Source organism: Narcine bancroftii, chromosome 3 (genome assembly GCF_036971445.1).
Source record: "Narcine bancroftii isolate sNarBan1 chromosome 3, sNarBan1.hap1, whole genome shotgun sequence".
In the NCBI taxonomy this organism is placed as follows: domain Eukaryota; kingdom Metazoa; phylum Chordata; class Chondrichthyes; order Torpediniformes; family Narcinidae; genus Narcine; species Narcine bancroftii.
The window spans coordinates 219,515,469-219,534,892 of NC_091471.1; the positions used below are offsets into that span (position 1 = coordinate 219,515,469).

Consider the following 19,424-nt stretch of genomic DNA (forward strand, 5'->3'; position numbering starts at 1 on the left):
TTGCTTCAGCTCTATTGGCACCTTCTGTGGAGCATGGATTACTGGTTGATATTTTGATTCCATAGTAATGTGGTATTCAAAGTTCCTACAGCACCCGACTGTGTCATCAAAGCATTCAGGGTACATGTCCATGAGCTCAGCCTCATTTGTGATTGGAGGCCGTTGCTCAAGTGGGGTGTCGCTATTGATCCTCTTGGACATTTTCTTCTCCCTGATCTCAATGTTTACAGAGATTAGCTGTAATTTTTGACATCTATCGAGGCCTAGGATTGCTGGTCCGTCGGCGTCAACCACAAAGAATGTGCATATCATGCTCTTTCCTTTATGTTTGCCTTTTATTTGGACTTTTCCTAGTTGTTTAATCACGGGGCCACCATAGGCATAAAATAGTCCCAAGTTTCCACTGTATATAACAGTCTGCATTTAGAGTAGCGGTTAGCTCAACTCTATTACAGTGCCAGAGACCTGGGTTCAAATCCAGCACTGCCTGTGAGGAGTTTGTATGCTTTCCCTGTGTCTACATGGGTTTCGTCCCACATTCCAAATACACATGGGGTTAGTAGGTTAATTGTCACATGGGTGTAATTGGACAGCATGGGGTCATGGGCCAGAAGGGCCTGTTACCTTGCTGTATCTAGTGTGGCCATTCCAAAGAAAGACTGTGTTTCTAAAAAAAGTTTTTAAAGATTTAAACTATTGCAGAAACAACAAATGCAAACACACTGTGCATAGAGAGAGAGAGAGAAAGAGAAAACGCTATGACCTGGTCTTCCTTTTGGAATGGCCACCTAGCTTTTTTTTTAAAAAAAAAATACTATCGCGTGGGGAAGGGGCAGAAATCAGGAACTGAAAAGGACTCATCACCTTGATAGGTGCACACTCAAGTTCACCAAACAGTCACTGGGAGTAAGTGGATCAAATACACAGAGCAGTTGCTGATGTCTGTAAAAATTGCAGTTATTATTGTACCAAATGTCAACTTCTCCAGCACTGATTGGAGGAGCCCAAGTGTTTGGCGATTGGCTAAGTGTTTTTCTTTACAAGAGCTGCACAGGGATCAATGATCCAGTCGTATTGATTAGCTGAGCACTTTTCTTAATTGGCTAATTGACCAGCAGCTGCAAATAAAAGGAAAGTATGCAAAGATGGAATAACCCAATGCAAGAGAAGGACTTTGAGGCTTCGGTGAGAGGAGATACAGAGGGAACAAATCAACAAAATAAACTTTTCCTCCAAATTGTTTAGTGAATGACCACCCTCCACTGCAACTCTGTAGTGGAGATGGTGCAGAGCACCAAGTTCTGTGGAGTTCACTTAACTAGTGACCTATTGTGGACACTCAACGACTCTTCACTTGCCAGGGAGGTGCAACAGCGATTGCATTCCTGAGAAGACTGAAGTGGACGAGGTTACCGGCCACCACTATGTCAACCTTCTACAGGAGCTCGATCAAGGGCATCCTGGCCGGCTGCATCAGTGTGGTATGGTTGGTGCAGAGACTTGGATTGGAGGTCAATCCATAGGACCACAAGCAGGACAGGGGGGGGGGGAGAAAGAAAAATCACTGGAGTCTCCCTCACCCCCTCTCATCGACACAATCTACTGGGATTGTTGTCTGAAGAGGGTGCACAAAATCATTGAGGACCCCTTCCACCCTGCACACATCTTTCATAGTACAAGGAGGAGTGGGGGAAGATAAAAAATGTAGTGGTAATTGGGGATAGTATAATCAGGGGATCAGACAATGTTGCAAAGATTGAGAGGACTGAAGACTGGCTGGTGCCAAGGCTGGGGAATCTCATTAGACCTGCAGAGGAATTTGGAGTGGGAGGGAAAAATAGTTGTAGTCCATGCAGATACAGTACCATGCCATAGATGCTCGATGGTTAGTAAGGGATTACATAAGGTAGCATGTGAGTGGATAAAAGGGTTGAGAACCACTGGCACAGGAGAAACACATGTCAGCTCTTGGTCTATACTCAGAGTACAGACAAAGTGGGGTGGGGGTGGGACAGAATAGATGTGGCAAGGTTGTTTCTCATGGTAAGCGAGCCTTGGACAAGTGGGCACGACTTCAGGATAAAAGGGTGTCAATTTAAAACAGAAGTGCAGAAAAATTTTGTGAGTCTGTGGAATGTCGCAGTATTTGATTTATTAGGGCATCAAAGGGGCTGAGTGGGAGAATGGATCAGCTCATGATAGAATGATGGAGCAGACTCGATGGACTGATTGGCCTACTTCTGCTCCTAGATCTCGTGATCCACAAGTGGGTGTAGAGTGACGCGAGATGCGAGGAAGGACAGACTGTCAACTAAGTAAAATGGCAGGCAGAGGATAAGAATTTCACTCATTGTACAGTGGAGAAAAATTAGAGAAGCGTGATGAATACAGGACTGAAGATCTTGTATTTAAATACACGTAGTGCAAGGAGTAAGGTGGATGATCTTGTAGCGCAATTGGAAATTGGCACAAATGATGTTATGGGCATTATTGAGTCATGGCTGAAAGAAAATCTCAACTGGGAGCTAAACATTCAAGAAAAATAATATAAAAGGAAACTATAGCAGATACTGTTATAAAAAGATTACAAGATGTAACATGGAAAATGTAAGCATTTTGCAGGGGAATGGTTAGAGGAGATTCCATGTAGCTCTGTGAATGGGTAAATCATTCACTGCTGGTGGTCCTTGTCGCAGTTCATCCCCAGCAGTAGCGAATGATTTATCCTGATGCAGTTGCAATTCACAGAGCTAAATACAATTGCCTCTAAACAGCACTGACCATGACCAAAACTTTCTCCACCAATTATTCACATTTTCTGATTAAAAGACTGACATTACAACAGTGTTTTTGATTTCATAATCAGTGCAAATAATCTCCAATTTTAATCATGATTATTTCTAGTCTTTCACTACTTAAATAGTAGAAATCTCTCCTTTGTTGTTCCAAATAATTGACTTTATGTATAACATAACCATCTGGTATAGATGTAATTTTCTGCTTTCATTAATGCGATTCTATCCAGCTTTGTCAGAAGTACTTCTAGATTTATTGCTTTTAATTGCATATTACATTTTTTTTAATAAATATAATGAATAATTAAGGTACAAGCACAGATTTTTGTGAGGCAGATGTGCAATTTTCTGGAGCAGTTTTCCTGCTTTACTGAAAAGTGACTGTAGTTTATTGTTTTCCTAAAGAAAACACTGTCTTGGAGTGTGATGATTTTGTTCCTGCACCACAGATCATTTGTTGCACCAGTAACCAACTGCAAACCCAACACATTTATTGATAACAACATTATCAATAAATATTCTAAAAGAAGCAATTCAGAATATGATTCACCCTGACAAAAAGTGGAAAATCTTGCTCCACAGACACTGTTTCCGGTGTACTGGAAATGAATGATAGGGAATTAGATATATAATTAAAGATTTACGAGGACGTTGCCTGGACTTCAGGAACTGAGTTACACAGGGAGAGGTTAAACAGGTTTAGGACTTTATTCCCTGGAGCGTAGAAGAATCAGGGGAGATTTGATAGGGGTATACAAAATTTTGATAAGTATAGATAGAGTAAATTCAAGTAGCTTTTTCCCCTCGGAGGTTAGGTGAGATTTAAAAAAACTAAAGGACTTAGGTTAAGGGTGAAAGGAGAAAAGTTTAAAGCAGAGATTTTCAAATGGCCCATCTAAACTCACATTCCACTTTAAGTAATCTCTATGCCATAAGTGCTCTGTGATTAGTAAGGGATTGCTTCAGGTAGTACGTGAGTAAAAGGGAAGGTTGCGAACCACTGCTCTAGACTCAATAGTTACTGAAATATTTTGTTTGAGAAAAATTGTCATTGACCCATTTCCTTTGGAGTTCTGAAACTGTGCATATAACGAGTCAATTAGGTATAATTAAAACAGTGGTTTTCAAACTTTTTCTTTCCACTCACATACCACCTTAAGCAATCCCTTACTAATCACAGAGCACCTATGGCATAGGGATTGCTTAAAGAAGAATGCGAGTTTAGGGGAGCAATTTGAAAATCACTGGTCTAGGAGAACAGGTGTGTCTGTATGTGCGTGTTTACTTTTGAAGAGATAAAATTAAGTGTAGAAGTAATGTTAAATTTAAAGAACTTCTTAGGCTCTGCTAGGCTGGGTTAAAAGATTTTTTTATTTGAGGGAGGGAAGTTGTAGTTACAAAAGTAAAACTCATAAAAAACACCCTTCGTTCTCATGTCATCTGTGACTCAGTTGTACTCTTGCCCCTCAATCACAAGATTGCATGCAGGTTGAATGCACACACTGGACTCAAGTAAAAATAAGCTAACATTTCTAAGCATCACTAAGAAAGTTCACTGAAGGGGATGAATTACAAAATGAAAACACAAACTAACTTGTTTGGTTTGCTGATTATCCATTATCTTTATTTCATTCATGTTCTCTTCTCTGGTCTGCATTGTACCAAACGGCAGTGTTTCTAGAAACAGATGTGGAAAAAAATGTCATGCAAATATATATCCAAAGTTGTTTTGTTTTTTTAAAAACAGCATAAATATCTGCATATACAGTATATATGTGAATGTTTATGCAATCTCTTTCAGAAAATGTTTTATAATATGGTCTGCTATTCATTAACATTTAAAAATATTATTTCTCATCACTTAATAGGCATATGACCAGGGGTAAAGAGCTCACCAGATTGCCACACTGGCACCTCCTTGTCGCCAACTTTGATGAGCTCCAGCACCTACAAATTTAACACTGCACCCCTGCATATGGCACACAAACAGTTTCATCCTAAACACACAAGACTCGACAATTATAATGACTATTGTATCTGTGATTTTAAGGCACAACTCCAGGGCAATTCCTGTTCACCATCATAATAGCTCATCTTATTGAAGGCAAGGATGATTGCCGATGGTGGAATTGATTAATTGAGCTTGGGAAGGTGAATGCTGGGTGGTGGATGTTAGGGTTCTTTCAAGAACTCCATCACAATCCCAAAGTGTGTTCTGTTCCACTGGCATGACAAACTCAGTGCATGTGAAAATTCAGTCATACATAGGCAGCATGAAGTAACACCAATCCTCAAAATTGACTTGCAGCCCCTTGAAGTCTTAAGGCCTCAGATTAAATGTGGGGTAAGAAATAATATTGATGTATGTATTGCCCATGTACATCGGCACCAAAATTCTTTCTTACTGCAGTTGAATTTTACTTTGTTTGGAAAAAAACTACAAAACAACTGCATATTAAATTCTTAATTGAATTAAAAAGACAATAAATACACAAAAACTAAATATAAATATTCACAGCTATCCCAGAGCAAAAAAAGATACAGCAATGGTGCAGACTGATCCTTTGAGGTGTAGGAACAGTTCACGATTAATGTAACAAGTTCAAGATTCTGGTGGCTGTAGGAAGGAAAGTATCATTGAATCTAAAGATGCTGGTTTTCAGTTGTCTATAGCATCCTTGTTCTGCCTGAAGGTAGCAAAATGAGAAGAGGTTGTGACCAGGATGGTGGGAGTTCTTAAAAATGTTGGCTGCCTTCTTGAGACAGCACTTCGCATCAATGCATTCATTGGATACAATGGGAGGTCAGAGACTGTGATGGACCTGGCTATGATTGTTACCTACTGGAGCCCCTTGCATTCTTGGGCATTCGGATTGCCAAGACAGACAGTGATGCAACTAGTCAGTATACTTTCTGTGTGCACCTGTAGAAGTTTGATAGGCAACTTACCAAATATCCTCCAACTACTTTGAAAGTGGAGGCATTGGTGTAAAGACACAGTGCTGGAGAAACTCAGCAGGTCACACAGCTTCTTCTTTTCTTTGGCTTGGCTTCGCAGATGAAGATTTATGGAGAGGTAGAATGTCCATGTCAGCTGCAGGCTCGTTTGTGGCTGACAAGTCCGATGCGGGACAGGCAGTAACGGTTGCAGGGGAAAATTGATTGGTTGGGTGTTGGGTTTTTCCTCCTTTGTCTTTTGTCAGTGAGGTGGGCTCTGCGGTCTTCTTCAAAGGAGGTTGCTGCCCGCCGAACTGTGAGGCTCCAAGATGCACGGTTTGAGGCGATATCAGCCCATTGGTGGTGGTCAATGTGGCAGACACCAAGAGATTTCTTTAGGCAGTCATTGTATCTCTTCTTTGATGCACCTCTGTCACGGTGGCCAGTGGAGAGCTCGCCATATAACATGATCTTGGGAAGGCGATGGTCCTCCATCCTGGAGACGTGACCTACCCAGCGCAGTTGAATCTTCAGCAGTGTGGATTCGATGCTGTCGGCCTCTGCCATCTCGAGTACTTCGACGTTAGGGATGAAGTCACTCCAATGAATGTTGAGGATGGAGCGAAGACAACGCTGGTGGAAGCGTTCTAGGAGCCGTAGATGATGCCGGTAGAGGACCCATGATTCGGTGACCTGCCTCAATGATTACCAGCTAGTGGGACTTGCATCTACAGTGATGAAGTGCTTCAGGAGGCTGGTTGGAACGAATCAACTCCAGGTTCAGGAAGGGCACGAACCTACTTCAATTCACCTACTGTCACAACAGCGGATGCTACCTCACTGGCCCTCCACTCTACACAAGAACACCCGGACCACAAGAACACCCGGACCACAAGAACACCCGGACCACAAGAACACCCGGACCACAAGAACACCCGGACCACAAGAACACCCGGACCACAAGAACACCCGGACCACAAGAACACCCGGACCACAAGAACACCCGGACCACAAGAACACCCGGACCACAAGAACACCCGGACCACAAGAACACCCGGACCACAAGAACACCCGGACCACAAGAACACCCGGACCACAAGAACACCCGGACCACAAGAACACCCGGACCACAAGAACACCCGGACCACAAGAACACCCGGACCACAAGAACACCCGGACCACAAGAACACCCGGACCACAAGAACACCCGGACCACAAGAACACCCGGACCACAAGAACACCCGGACCACAAGAACACCCGGACCACAAGAACACCCGGACCACAAGAACACCCGGACCACAAGAACACCCGGACCACAAGAACACCCGGACCACAAGAACACCCGGACCACAAGAACACCCGGACCACAAGAACACCCGGACCACAAGAACACCCGGACCACAAGAACACCCGGACCACAAGAACACCCGGACCACAAGAACACCCGGACCACAAGAACACCCGGACCACAAGAACACCCGGACCACAAGAACACCCGGACCACAAGAACACCCGGACCACAAGAACACCCGGACCACAAGAACACCCGGACCACAAGAACACCCGGACCACAAGAACACCCGGACCACAAGAACACCCGGACCACAAGAACACCCGGACCACAAGAACACCCGGACCACAAGAACACCCGGACCACAAGAACACCCGGACCACAAGAACACCCGGACCACAAGAACACCCGGACCACAAGAACACCCGGACCACAAGAACACCCGGACCACAAGAACACCCGGACCACAAGAACACCCGGACCACAAGAACACCCGGACCACAAGAACACCCGGACCACAAGAACACCCGGACCACAAGAACACCCGGACCACAAGAACACCCGGACCACAAGAACACCCGGACCACAAGAACACCCGGACCACAAGAACACCCGGACCACAAGAACACCCGGACCACAAGAACACCCGGACCACAAGAACACCCGGACCACAAGAACACCCGGACCACAAGAACACCCGGACCACAAGAACACCCGGACCACAAGAACACCCGGACCACAAGAACACCCGGACCACAAGAACACCCGGACCACAAGAACACCCGGACCACAAGAACACCCGGACCACAAGAACACCCGGACCACAAGAACACCCGGACCACAAGAACACCCGGACCACAAGAACACCCGGACCACAAGAACACCCGGACCACAAGAACACCCGGACCACAAGAACACCCGGACCACAAGAACACCCGGACCACAAGAACACCCGGACCACAAGAACACCCGGACCACAAGAACACCCGGACCACAAGAACACCCGGACCACAAGAACACCCGGACCACAAGAACACCCGGACCACAAGAACACCCGGACCACAAGAACACCCGGACCACAAGAACACCCGGACCACAAGAACACCCGGACCACAAGAACACCCGGACCACAAGAACACCCGGACCACAAGAACACCCGGACCACAAGAACACCCGGACCACAAGAACACCCGGACCACAAGAACACCCGGACCACAAGAACACCCGGACCACAAGAACACCCGGACCACAAGAACACCCGGACCACAAGAACACCCGGACCACAAGAACACCCGGACCACAAGAACACCCGGACCACAAGAACACCCGGACCACAAGAACACCCGGACCACAAGAACACCCGGACCACAAGAACACCCGGACCACAAGAACACCCGGACCACAAGAACACCCGGACCACAAGAACACCCGGACCACAAGAACACCCGGACCACAAGAACACCCGGACCACAAGAACACCCGGACCACAAGAACACCCGGACCACAAGAACACCCGGACCACAAGAACACCCGGACCACAAGAACACCCGGACCACAAGAACACCCGGACCACAAGAACACCCAGGTCAGGCTGTTATTCACTGCGTTCAACACCATCACACCAGAAAAGCTAATAATCAAACACAACGACCTTGGACTCTGTTCAATTGGATTCTTGATTCCTCATTGGCTGCCCCCAATCTGTGCAGATCAGCAACATCACCTCCTCCTCACTGACCATCAATACAGGGGCACGCTAAGGTTGCATGCTTAGTCCCCTCTACACTCATGATTGGACAGCTAAGTTTGGCTCCAACACAACCAATAAATCAGCTGACATCACCAGTGTTGGCCAAATAACAGGAAATCTGGAGTCAGAATACAGGATGGAGCTCAAGATTCTGGTTGGGTAGTGCCAGAACAACAATCTTGCCCTTGGCATCTGCAAGACCTTAGGGGCTTTAGGAAGGGAAGGCCAAGGGGAGGTCACGTGATGCAGGGAGAGTAAGAGGAGGTAGATTCCGAGAGCTCCCATGATTTTTGATTACAAACATGATCAAAACCTCAACTGACCAGTCCAAAACGCCAAAAAAGGACGCAAGAAATTTTTTAAAAATATACAAACACAACATGACAAAAAAAAAGCAAGTCTGCAAGCAAGAGTGTGAAAGAATCACCACCGAGGTGAGGGGGCAAGCCTGGATTGCCTCATGGTGAGTAAAATGGCAGGACCACCCCAGGGCCCGAAATGGGAATCGCAACTCCAAAGGAGGAACTTGCCAGACGGGGAGAACATCAATGCCCGGCAGGTATGGAGGGAAATCCCTCTGGAAGCCCCTGGAGAGAAGGGCTGGGTCTCTCCTCCCACAGCAGGATTGCAAAGTCGGGCACACTCACAGCGGGTGCAAGGCCAGAGGTGAAGTGGGGGTCAGCTGCAGGGCAGCAGTGGCAACCGCCGTGGGGAACAGACCTGCCCGACAAAAGAGGAAGCTGCAAGAAACCAGCGTTGCTGCCGGCACTAAGGGAGAGAGTGATACTTACCTCTGCCCTGGTAGTGGGCCAGGAGTGAAACTGCAAGTCTCAGTAGGAGTCCCAACACCAAGTGACCCGGAGGAGGAAGAGTCCAACAGCCAAGGGAGACCCTGCGAAGCTATGAGTCCCAGGGCAAAAGGACTGTTAAGAAAAAGTAAGCAGGGAGGCTCAGAGCCCTACCTACAGGATGTAATTAACAAGCTAGGGCAGATGGAGGCCAGGCTCTTCCTAGCTGTGGATAAAAGTGCCCAGGACATGGGGGGGGTAACTGGACAGGGTCTAGAGCACCCTATCTGGGCTAACGGGCAGGGTGACAGAGGCAGAAGAATAAATAAGATTGAAAATTATATCCACATTATGTCCAATAAAATGGAAAAGTTAATAAATGAAAGGGAGAGCATCTGGAAAAAGCTGGATGCCCTCGAGAATTATAGCAGGAGGAACAATATTAAAATAGTGGGGCTCAGGGAGCGGGTGGAAGGTCAGAACCCAGTGTGGTCCTTTCAAACCTGGATCCCTGAGGTGTTGGGTAAGGAGATACTGGGTGAAAGAATAGAGGTGGAGAGAGCACACAGATCCCTCTTCCCCAAACCTGCTCCCAGACAAAGGCTGCACTCTGTTCTGGTGAGGCTGTGGAGGGACAACAATATCTTTTTCTTCCCAGATATTAGCTCGGCACTCCTGAAGGCCAGGAAGGCATTTGAACCAGCTAAGAGACTGCTCATATAGAAGAAATATGAATGTTTGTTGAGATACCCGGCCACCCTGAAAATATCATTGCCAGGAGGAGCAAAGAAATTTTTTACAGATCCGGAAAAAACCCAGGAATATGCCACAGGCTTACTTACCCACATTGGGGAGCACGACGGGAATGTAAAGTCTGGTCAGGGGACTATCTGTGGTAGTTTTAATAAGTAACAAATTTGACCCATAGGGGGATATGCACATGCCTTGGACTTTAATAACATGGTGTTTTTTTTATGTTATCTAAATTGTATAAATACTGAAGTTGAGAAGGGGACCTCAATCAAGAGGATGAGTTCTTGGCCAGATTAGACCTCCCCTGCCTGACCCCAGTGGATCAGGCAGGATTAGATCTTCCTTTTACTGAGAAGAACTGGGTAAAGCATTGAGTGCGCTGCATACAGGCAAGTGTCAGGGGGAGGAAGGGTTCCCGCCTGAGTTCTATCAAGAATGTAAGGACTTATTAATGCCTCTGTATATGGAGGTGATAGACCAGGCGAGGGAAACAAGGTCCCTGCCGGAATCTTTTCCAGTGGCGATTGTTACAACGATTTTGAAGAAGGGTAAGGATCCGCTTATGCCCTCTTCCTATAGGCCAATTTCTCTGCTGAATATGGATTACAAGATCCTACCAAAGCCTTAGCAAATAGATTGGCACTGCATTTGCCAAAATTGATAAACAATGATCAGACAGGCTTTGTGCAGGGAAGGCAGGCAGCAGATAATATTGGCAGAATGCTGAGTGTTATGCATCTGGCACAATCTAGAAGCGAGTCTGACCATCTCCTTGGATGCAGAAAAGGCCTTCACTAGACTGGAATGGGAATTTTTATTCAAGGTACTGGAGAAGGCAGGGTTGGGAACAATTTTTCAAAATTGGATTAGGACGCTATATCACGCGCCCAAGGTGAAAGCTGTAACAAATGGGCAGGTCTCTCCAGCCTTCCACTTACTAGATCTAGTAGGCAAGGGTGCCCACTCCCACCAGCGCTCTTTGTGCTGGCTATGGAACCGTTGGCAGAAGCCATTTGGCAGGATCCAGACATCAAAGGTTATAGAGTGGGCCAGGAGGAACACAAAATTAACTTGTTTCTGATGACATACTGATATATTTGACAGACCCTGTGACTTCCTTGCCTAGGCTGCATGAGATACTGAAGGACTATGGGGAACTTTCTGAGTATAAGATCAATTGGGATAAGAGCAAGGTGATGCCACTCACTGAGAGTAATTTTAATCAATTTAAAGGAATTAGTAGTTTAAAGTGGCCACAGAAGGGGATCAAATACCTAGAAGTTAATATTGATAGTGACGAATAATTTATACAAGTTAAACTATGCCCCCTTGCTGGGAAGAGACGAGGAGGACTTAAAGAGGTGGATGCCCCTGCCTATCCCTCTGGTAGGCAGGTTCAACTGCATCAAAATGAATGTGTTGCCAAGATTCCAATATCTTTTCCAAACATTGCCTGTGCTGTTGTCCTAGGGTTTCTTCAAACAGTTATCATATATGGTTTGGAGGTTTCTTTGGAATAGTAAGGTACCAAGGGTCTCTATGGAAAAATTAACAAGAGACTATAGTCTAGGTGGATTGAGCTTGCCAGACTTAAAAAAAAATTATTGGGCAGCTCGGTTGAGATACACCGCCTCCCTTTTTCAGGGAGGAGATGTACCATCCTGGGTACAAATTGACCTGTACCTGATGGGCAAGAAGATAGCAGAGGATTTTATTTATAAATGGGACATTAAATTGTTGACAGGGAAGAAGTGCAGCCTCATATTAAAACAAGTGATTAGTATCTGGGCCAAAATTCCCAGTATTTGGATATTAAGATGGGGCTGTCACCAAAAACGCCATGGACTCCGAATAAATCAATACCACTGACAATGGGTAACAAGATTCTGGACATCTGGCTCCGTAATGAAGTCAGGTGTATAGAGGACTGTTACGAGCAAGGGCAATTAATGTCATTTGAACAGTTTAAAAATAAATACGATTTACCGAATAAAACATTCCACTGCTATCTTCAAATATGGTCTTTTCTACGGAACGTATTAGGTCCAGGTATGGTCCTACCTCATTGCAGTAGCAGAGAGGCCCTGATTCAAAGGGGGGGAAATCAGCAAGAAATTTATTTCAGCAATGTATTACCTGTTCCAGTCAGAGGGACCTAAACCAGGTCTTCATAGGTCGAGAGAAAGATGGGAGTTGGATTTGGACATTACAATTGGTGAGAGGTATTGGTCAGACCTGTGCCGGAAAAGCATGACCACAGTCATCAATGCAAGGTACAGGCTGGTCCAGTATAACTTTTTGCACCAATTGTACATACCGCCACAGAAAAATCAATAGATCAAAGCCAGAACTCCCAGATTAATGCTTTAGGTGCAGTGTTGCAACCAAGACATTCGTGCATGCAACCTGGTCATGTGTCAAGGTGAGGCCCTTTTGGTGAATCTAGGCTAAGTCCTGGAGAAAATTATAGGGAAGCAGTTCCCTCAGGACCCAGAGTTGTTCCTTCTAGGAAATATATTGGACACAAGGCTAAAAATAAAGCTGTCCAAATTTCATATCCAATTTGTGTTAATCGCATTGGCAGGGGCCGGGAAGTGCATTGCAGTGACTTCGAAGTCCGACTCCATTCTTAGTATTGAGCGATGGAACAAGGAAATGCAAAGTTGCATTCCCCTGGTGAAAATAACTTACAATCTGAGCACTTTTCGGAAGATTTGGCAGCGATACATGCACTCCATAGGTGCATGGAAGTGATTGTTCTACCATTCTCTGCTGCGGCTCCCTCTCTCCTGCACTGATCCCGATCAAGGAAAGTCAAGAATGAGCATAGACCCGGAAGCTATCCATTGATCCGTGATAGTCCCAGTTTCTTTTTTACGTTTTTTTTTTTATTATTTGTACTCATTCCTTTCCTTAATGTTAATGTATGTTATTGTTGACATCATAGTATGAACAAATTGTTTAGTCTTAGAGGTGGGTGGGAGGGGAGTGGGCAATGGCATAGGCTTGTATATAGTCATAGAGAAAAGGAGTATATGTATACGAGATTGTGAACTGCCATCGTTAGCAGGATGTGGTATATTATTATACAGACCTGTGTGAAAAATTATAAATAAAATATTCATAAAAATGGAAGGGAAGACCAAGGGAGCACACCCCTACTTTCATTGATCAGGCGATAGTGGAGAAAGTTGGTAACTTCAAGTTCCTGGGAGTCCACATATCGGTGAACTTTTCCTAGAGCCAGCGCATTGAGGCATCTGTGAATAAGACCTCTACTTTCTGAGAAGTCTGAGGAGAATTGACGTATCATTGAATACTTTATTGAACTTCTGCAGGTCTACTGTGGAAAGTATACCGCAGTTGTATTGTGCCCTGGTTTGGTAACTTTAATGCCCAGGAACACAGGAGGCAGAAAGTGACAAACCTAGCCAACTGCATCAGGAGAACCAACCTCTCGTCCATTTGTGTGAGATGTGCATCTAGATGGCAGTGAACATTATAAAAGACCCCATCACCCTGGTCATAACCTCTTCTCACTGCTACATTCAGGCAGAAGGGACAGCAGCCAAAAGTCCAGCACCTCTCAGTTCAAGAATCTATCCCCCCCCCCCCCCCCCCACCCACCCAAAACAGCTTTCAGACTCTTGAGCCTCCCCATGCTACCTTAAGTCTAATCACAAACTGGTTCGGGTCACCATTTTAATCTCGCAATAACTGCAACTGTAAATATTTGTCTATGCCTTTACACGTGCATCTCTTTTTGTGACTTGGCAATTTGGTGGCAATTGGTGGACCTTGTGCTGCAGGAAGTAAGAATCTTGGTGCATCCGTACATTGCATCTCAACAATGTCAATAAACTTTCGTCATCACCATCAGATTTGGCAGCTCTGAAATTGCCGCCCACGAGCTGATGTCGACCATTAGCAGCAGCAGAAAGCATTTTGTCAGAACTTGGAGGATCTGGCATACCCTTCACTTTCCTATTGCTATCCACGCAGAAAAGTCAGCCTTCATGTACCAACCTGACGATGGTGGACCGCATGGTAAATATCTAAAAGAATGAGCAACCTCAACAGTGGAACATATCATAGCTCTCTGGTCTTGGCACATCCAGCGACGAATGGTGGGTGACAACTGACAGCAAACACAGGATCCAAAAACATGTCCATTCTTAAAGATTTTGAACCCTGCCTGTCAACACCAAAGACAAGATTAGTTAAACTCCTATTATCCAGAATTCAAGCAATAGGCAGCCTCAAGCAACCAGCCAAACAAAAAATGCAGCAAATAATTAGGTAAAAAATACGGACGTTTAAAAATTGGCACACCTCACTGTTAGTTCACCAATCACACAACAAACAATCTCAAGCAACTGGAAAATTCACTTATCTGGCATCTACCAATCCCCAAAGTTGCCAGATACCAGGGGTTTTACTATTTTTTTGCAATTGCAATGATTCTCCAAAGATACCCACGCTCTCAGAAGTCGGTCATCACTCCATTTTATTCACCTCGTGATGCAGGAAACATGAGATCAGGGAGCACTGCAAAGCTTAATGGATCACACAGCATTCCAGTTGATCAAGTGTGCCAGAATTTGTTGCACCTCCAGGCATTGCAGTTACCGTTCTGTCAGTTCCCAAACACCACAAATCTGCATGGGTATGCCCCATCCGCAAAAGTCAGAACATATCCAACTCATCCATCTCAATCAACAACAGAATGCTGGATAGTTTCATGGGTCATGTTATCAAACGGGACTCACTTGCCAACCTGCTCTCCAATGCCCAGTTTTTGTTTTCCAAAACCTCTTGACTTAAGACCTGATCATTGCCTTGGTACAAACATGGACTGGTGCTGAACTCCTGACGATGAGTGACTGCTCTTGACATCAAGGCAACATTTTATTTGGCGTGGCATCAGGGTGTCCTGGTAAAACCAAAATCAATCGACGTCAAAGGGAAAACACTCCAATGGTTACAACCATGCACAAATGAAGATGGTTGTGGGGGTCAATGAACAGCACCCCAAGGCATCACTGTGAGAGTACTTAAAGCAGTATTGCTGGCTCATTCATCTCCAGCCATTTTATCAGTATCCTTGCTTCTATCATATCAGAATCCTGACTGCACAAACTTCAATTCCATTTGCAACACCTCAACAAATGATACATGCAGGAAGACACGATGACATACATGGGTACACAGTGACTAAGCTGTGTGCCATCTAGAAAACACTGAGGCTACCCTAGCAGCACCTCTCAGACAACCTTCATCACCAAGGACAAGAGCTGCAGAAAAATGATACAGCACCTCCCTCCCCACCCCCAGTCACACGCCATCCAGACTTGAAAAGGCATCGTTATTCTTTGGGTTTACAGCTGAGAATTACTGCCCAACAGCATTGTGTGAGTTCCTTCTCCAAAATAACGGGAGCAATTGAAGAAGCTGGCTCACCACCAATTAGAGGGGTTGGCAATAAATGCAGGCTTTGCCAGCAATACTCACGTCCTGAAAACAAACAAACTGAAATGGATGCTGGAGAACTGAACTGAAAACAGAAATTATTGAAAAAAAAAGTTCCCATCTGAAGTAATGTTACTATTTCAGGTTGATGATCTTTCATCAGAAGAGCTATTTTAATCAGTAGGAGTACTTTTTTTTTGTTGCTAATTCAGAAACATCCTTGGAAAATTAGGGAAAGAAAACTTCTCTGTGAAGTTAAACAGGAAAGCCTGCAGACGCTGTGATTGTCGTGCACTACACAAAAGTGCTGGAGGAGTTCAGCAGGTCACGCGGCGTCAATAGAAACCAACGTTTCGTACCCAGGTCCTCCTCCTCTCTCCCCCCCCCCCCCACCCCACCCCTTCTTCCATCCTCTCACCAAGTTTTTAAAATCAGGTGCCTGCTTGCTTTTCGGTCATACCTTGAACAAGGCTCAGGCCTGAAATGTTGGTTACATTCATTTGCTTCCTATAGAGGCTGCTATGTCTCTCGCTCATTAACAGTGCAGCTAAATCATGCATTCAATGTACACGATCAGTGGTGGCCAAATGGCTCTGATGTAAAGACGTGTGGCTCACAGAAATAGGTTGGCTGAAACAAATCGTACAAGCCGGTGCTCACAACGGTACTTAGTGGGCATGGCTTATGATTGAAAATATTTGGCATGTATACCACGTGTGTACAATAGCTGATACCATGTAAAAGTTGACCCCCCCCCCCCCCCCCACCTTTTGGCCCCAGCCACCCACCCATCTGAGCTCCTGATGCCTTGACCATTGAGAGAGATAATAGAATATAGAAAGTAAAGCTAGTATGAATGAAATAAGGAATACTAGACTAGAGGAAGTTAAGTAAGTGCTGAGTAGGGATGAATTCCGATAAGAGTGTGAGGAAGGGTTACGCAAGTATAATAGAATAAGGGTCTTACAGTGATAGAAATAATTAGCAAGTTCTGCATATAGAATTAGTAAGTCCTGGGGGTTGAGATGTGTGAATAAGGACAAAGGCAGATTCATGAATAAGGACAATGACATGATGGGACCCAGACAGGATACCCCATGGTCTTTCAAGTTTACAGAAACTGCAGGTAGGCAGACAGAATTACCAAATGCCAAACCAATCCAGGAGGCAGAAGAATGTTAGGGGGGGGGGGGGAAGGGTACCTCTACACTGAAATGAACTGTATAAAAGTTGGGTGATCCCCAGTATGTGTGTGTATTCCCAGGGTAAGGGGAAGCACCCAACTTTGCATTGTTGTACAATAAATGTTCTTTGTTCTCAATTTTTATCTCGAGTGAAATCTGTGAAGGTACTTCTGTTTCTCACAATTGGGGGATCATCCGGGATCGCACTCCCTCCACTGACAGAGTGCCCGACGATGGGGGTAGGTGCACCCCGGCTGATTCAGCTGGACTCCCGGATGACAGGTGACTGGTCAGTGGACGAAGCAAGTGATATCCGAGAAGAGGCATTGAGAACAAACGACGGGAGAACGTTAAGGAAGCCGCGCTAGGAATAGCTACTGGATCCCGGTAAGAGGAATTTACCTGCTAGTATGAGAGGAGTAAGTAGCAAGGGAAACAGTCCAAAAGATGGATGGGAAGATCAGATACCTAAACATAGTCCGTTAGGATTAATGTTATCTGATTGGGGTGCGGGGAAAACCCGTGGGAAAGACAAACAGTCCATGGTCAGGTATTGCTGTCAGGAATGGGTTAAGAATCCGATTAAAGGGGAGGAGTCACGTGATGGAGTAGTGGCCGGTCGGGGAACTCCAGCCCTCTCCAGAAAAGTAAAAAAGACAGTGAAAAAACAAAGGCATAAACATAAAAACCAAAATAAAGTGAAAGTAAAGGTGTGGAGAAAATGGCAGCGAAAAAAGAAAAGCCAAAAGCAACAGGAAGAAGAGAAGAAGGTGGTGAAGGCCTTACCTGTCCGAGGAGGCCCTCTGCGGAGAGAGAAGCCCGCTCCCCAAGGTCAGTTGAAGCCCCGAACTCGGGACTACAAAAATGGCTCACAGAACCAAACAAAAGTGCGCAACCGCGCATGCGCGATGCGCAAGACAAAAATAACACTGACGGGAGGGGGGACCAGCTGAGGAGTCGATCTCCACAGCTGAAATTGACAACCACAACAAAGCAGCAAGAGGAAAACACAGAAAATAACGAGAACAAGAAAGAGAGTAAAAAGAAATCAAAGAAACAACAGATGACCAACCCAGAGGAAGAAGACCAGCATCAAGACACTTCTAGTAAAAATAAGAAGACCAAAAATACCCAACAAAATAAAAAAAACAAACCAACAAGAAAACCAGAAGGGACAGAGGTAAAGGACACAGATCCTGGAGTGGACTCAGAAGAAGAGGAAGAACACAGAGAAATGGAAGATGAAGGGAAGGGCAAGTACATGGATATATATATTTTTTTAATATATGGAATCAGTAAAAGAATGGCAATCACAAGAATTCAATGAAATAAAAAGAGTAAAAAGTGCAGAAGAAAAAATGAATAGAGATGATCATGTCAGACATAGGAAAAAGAGTGGATAAGGTGGAAGAACGAGAAAAAGCCGTAGAAATGGAAGTAGATGACTTAAAAAATAAATTAGAAGAATCTGATAAAAAAGTTAAAGAGACAAGAACTGTTAGCTCAGAAGATAGATATAATGGAAAATTATAATAGAACAATATAAAGATAGTGGGCCTTAAGGAAGATGAAGAAGGCAAGAATATGAGAGAATTTATAAAAGAATAGATCCCCAGGGTCCTAGGAAGACTAGAATTACAGGAAGAAATGGAAATAGAAAGGGTACACAGAACATTAGCCCCTAAATCACAACCACAACAAAAACCAAGATCCATTCTAGTAAAATTCTTAAGATATACAACAAGAGAAAATATATTGGAGAAAGCAATGAGGAAAATAAGAGAAGACAAAAAAACCACTGGAATACAAAGGTCAAAAAATTTTTTTCTATCCAGATATAAGTTTTGAACTCCTGAAGAAGAGAAAGGAGTTTAATACAGCAAAAACGATCCTATGGAAAAAAGGATATAAATTTATGCTGAAGTATCCAACGGTACTTAAAATAGTTATTCAAGGGTAGCAAAACAGACTATTCTTGGATCCGGAGGAAGCAAGAAAATTTGCAGAACAACTACAAAACAGACAGAGAGAGGAAGATATGTAGCAAGAACAAAAATGACCAAAAATGTGTGTATGTAGGTATATATATAGATATATATATATATCTATATATATATATGTATATATGTATATATAAAAAATAGAATATAGGTAAGAACTAAGAAGGGAAAGAAAGGGAAGAAAGGAAGTATGGGGGGAATTAAGAGAGTGACCTTTGTTATACATGAAGATTAAAATCTTTTCTGGGGGGGGCTGGGTGGGGAAGAGTTACCATCACTGCGAAATCAGTTGACGCTTGTGAGTGAATTCGCAAATCCAAATGGAGAGGGTAGATGTGTTGCCCGACAAGGGAGAAAGGCCAACTCAGGAAGGGGAGGGGATAGTGGGGTTAAAGGAATTTTAGATAGGAGAATAAGGGAAATGTTTTGTTTTAGAAATGTTGTCTTATAAAGTTC

The 19,424-nt window shown here is 44.5% G+C and overlaps 1 protein-coding gene across 3 annotated transcripts in view; it reads right to left on the bottom strand.

The window, feature by feature from the left end:
- Window positions 1-19,424, bottom strand: part of slc2a9l2 (solute carrier family 2 member 9, like 2) — a 316,787-nt gene that overhangs the window by 282,502 nt on the left and 14,861 nt on the right. For all 3 annotated transcript variants that reach the window (XM_069926647.1, XM_069926646.1, XM_069926648.1), the window contains exon 2: window positions 4,390-4,472. In XM_069926647.1, the coding sequence (XP_069782748.1) occupies window positions 4,390-4,452 (63 nt within the window). In that variant the 5' untranslated portion in view covers window positions 4,453-4,472. The remainder of the gene's footprint in view (window positions 1-4,389; window positions 4,473-19,424) is intronic.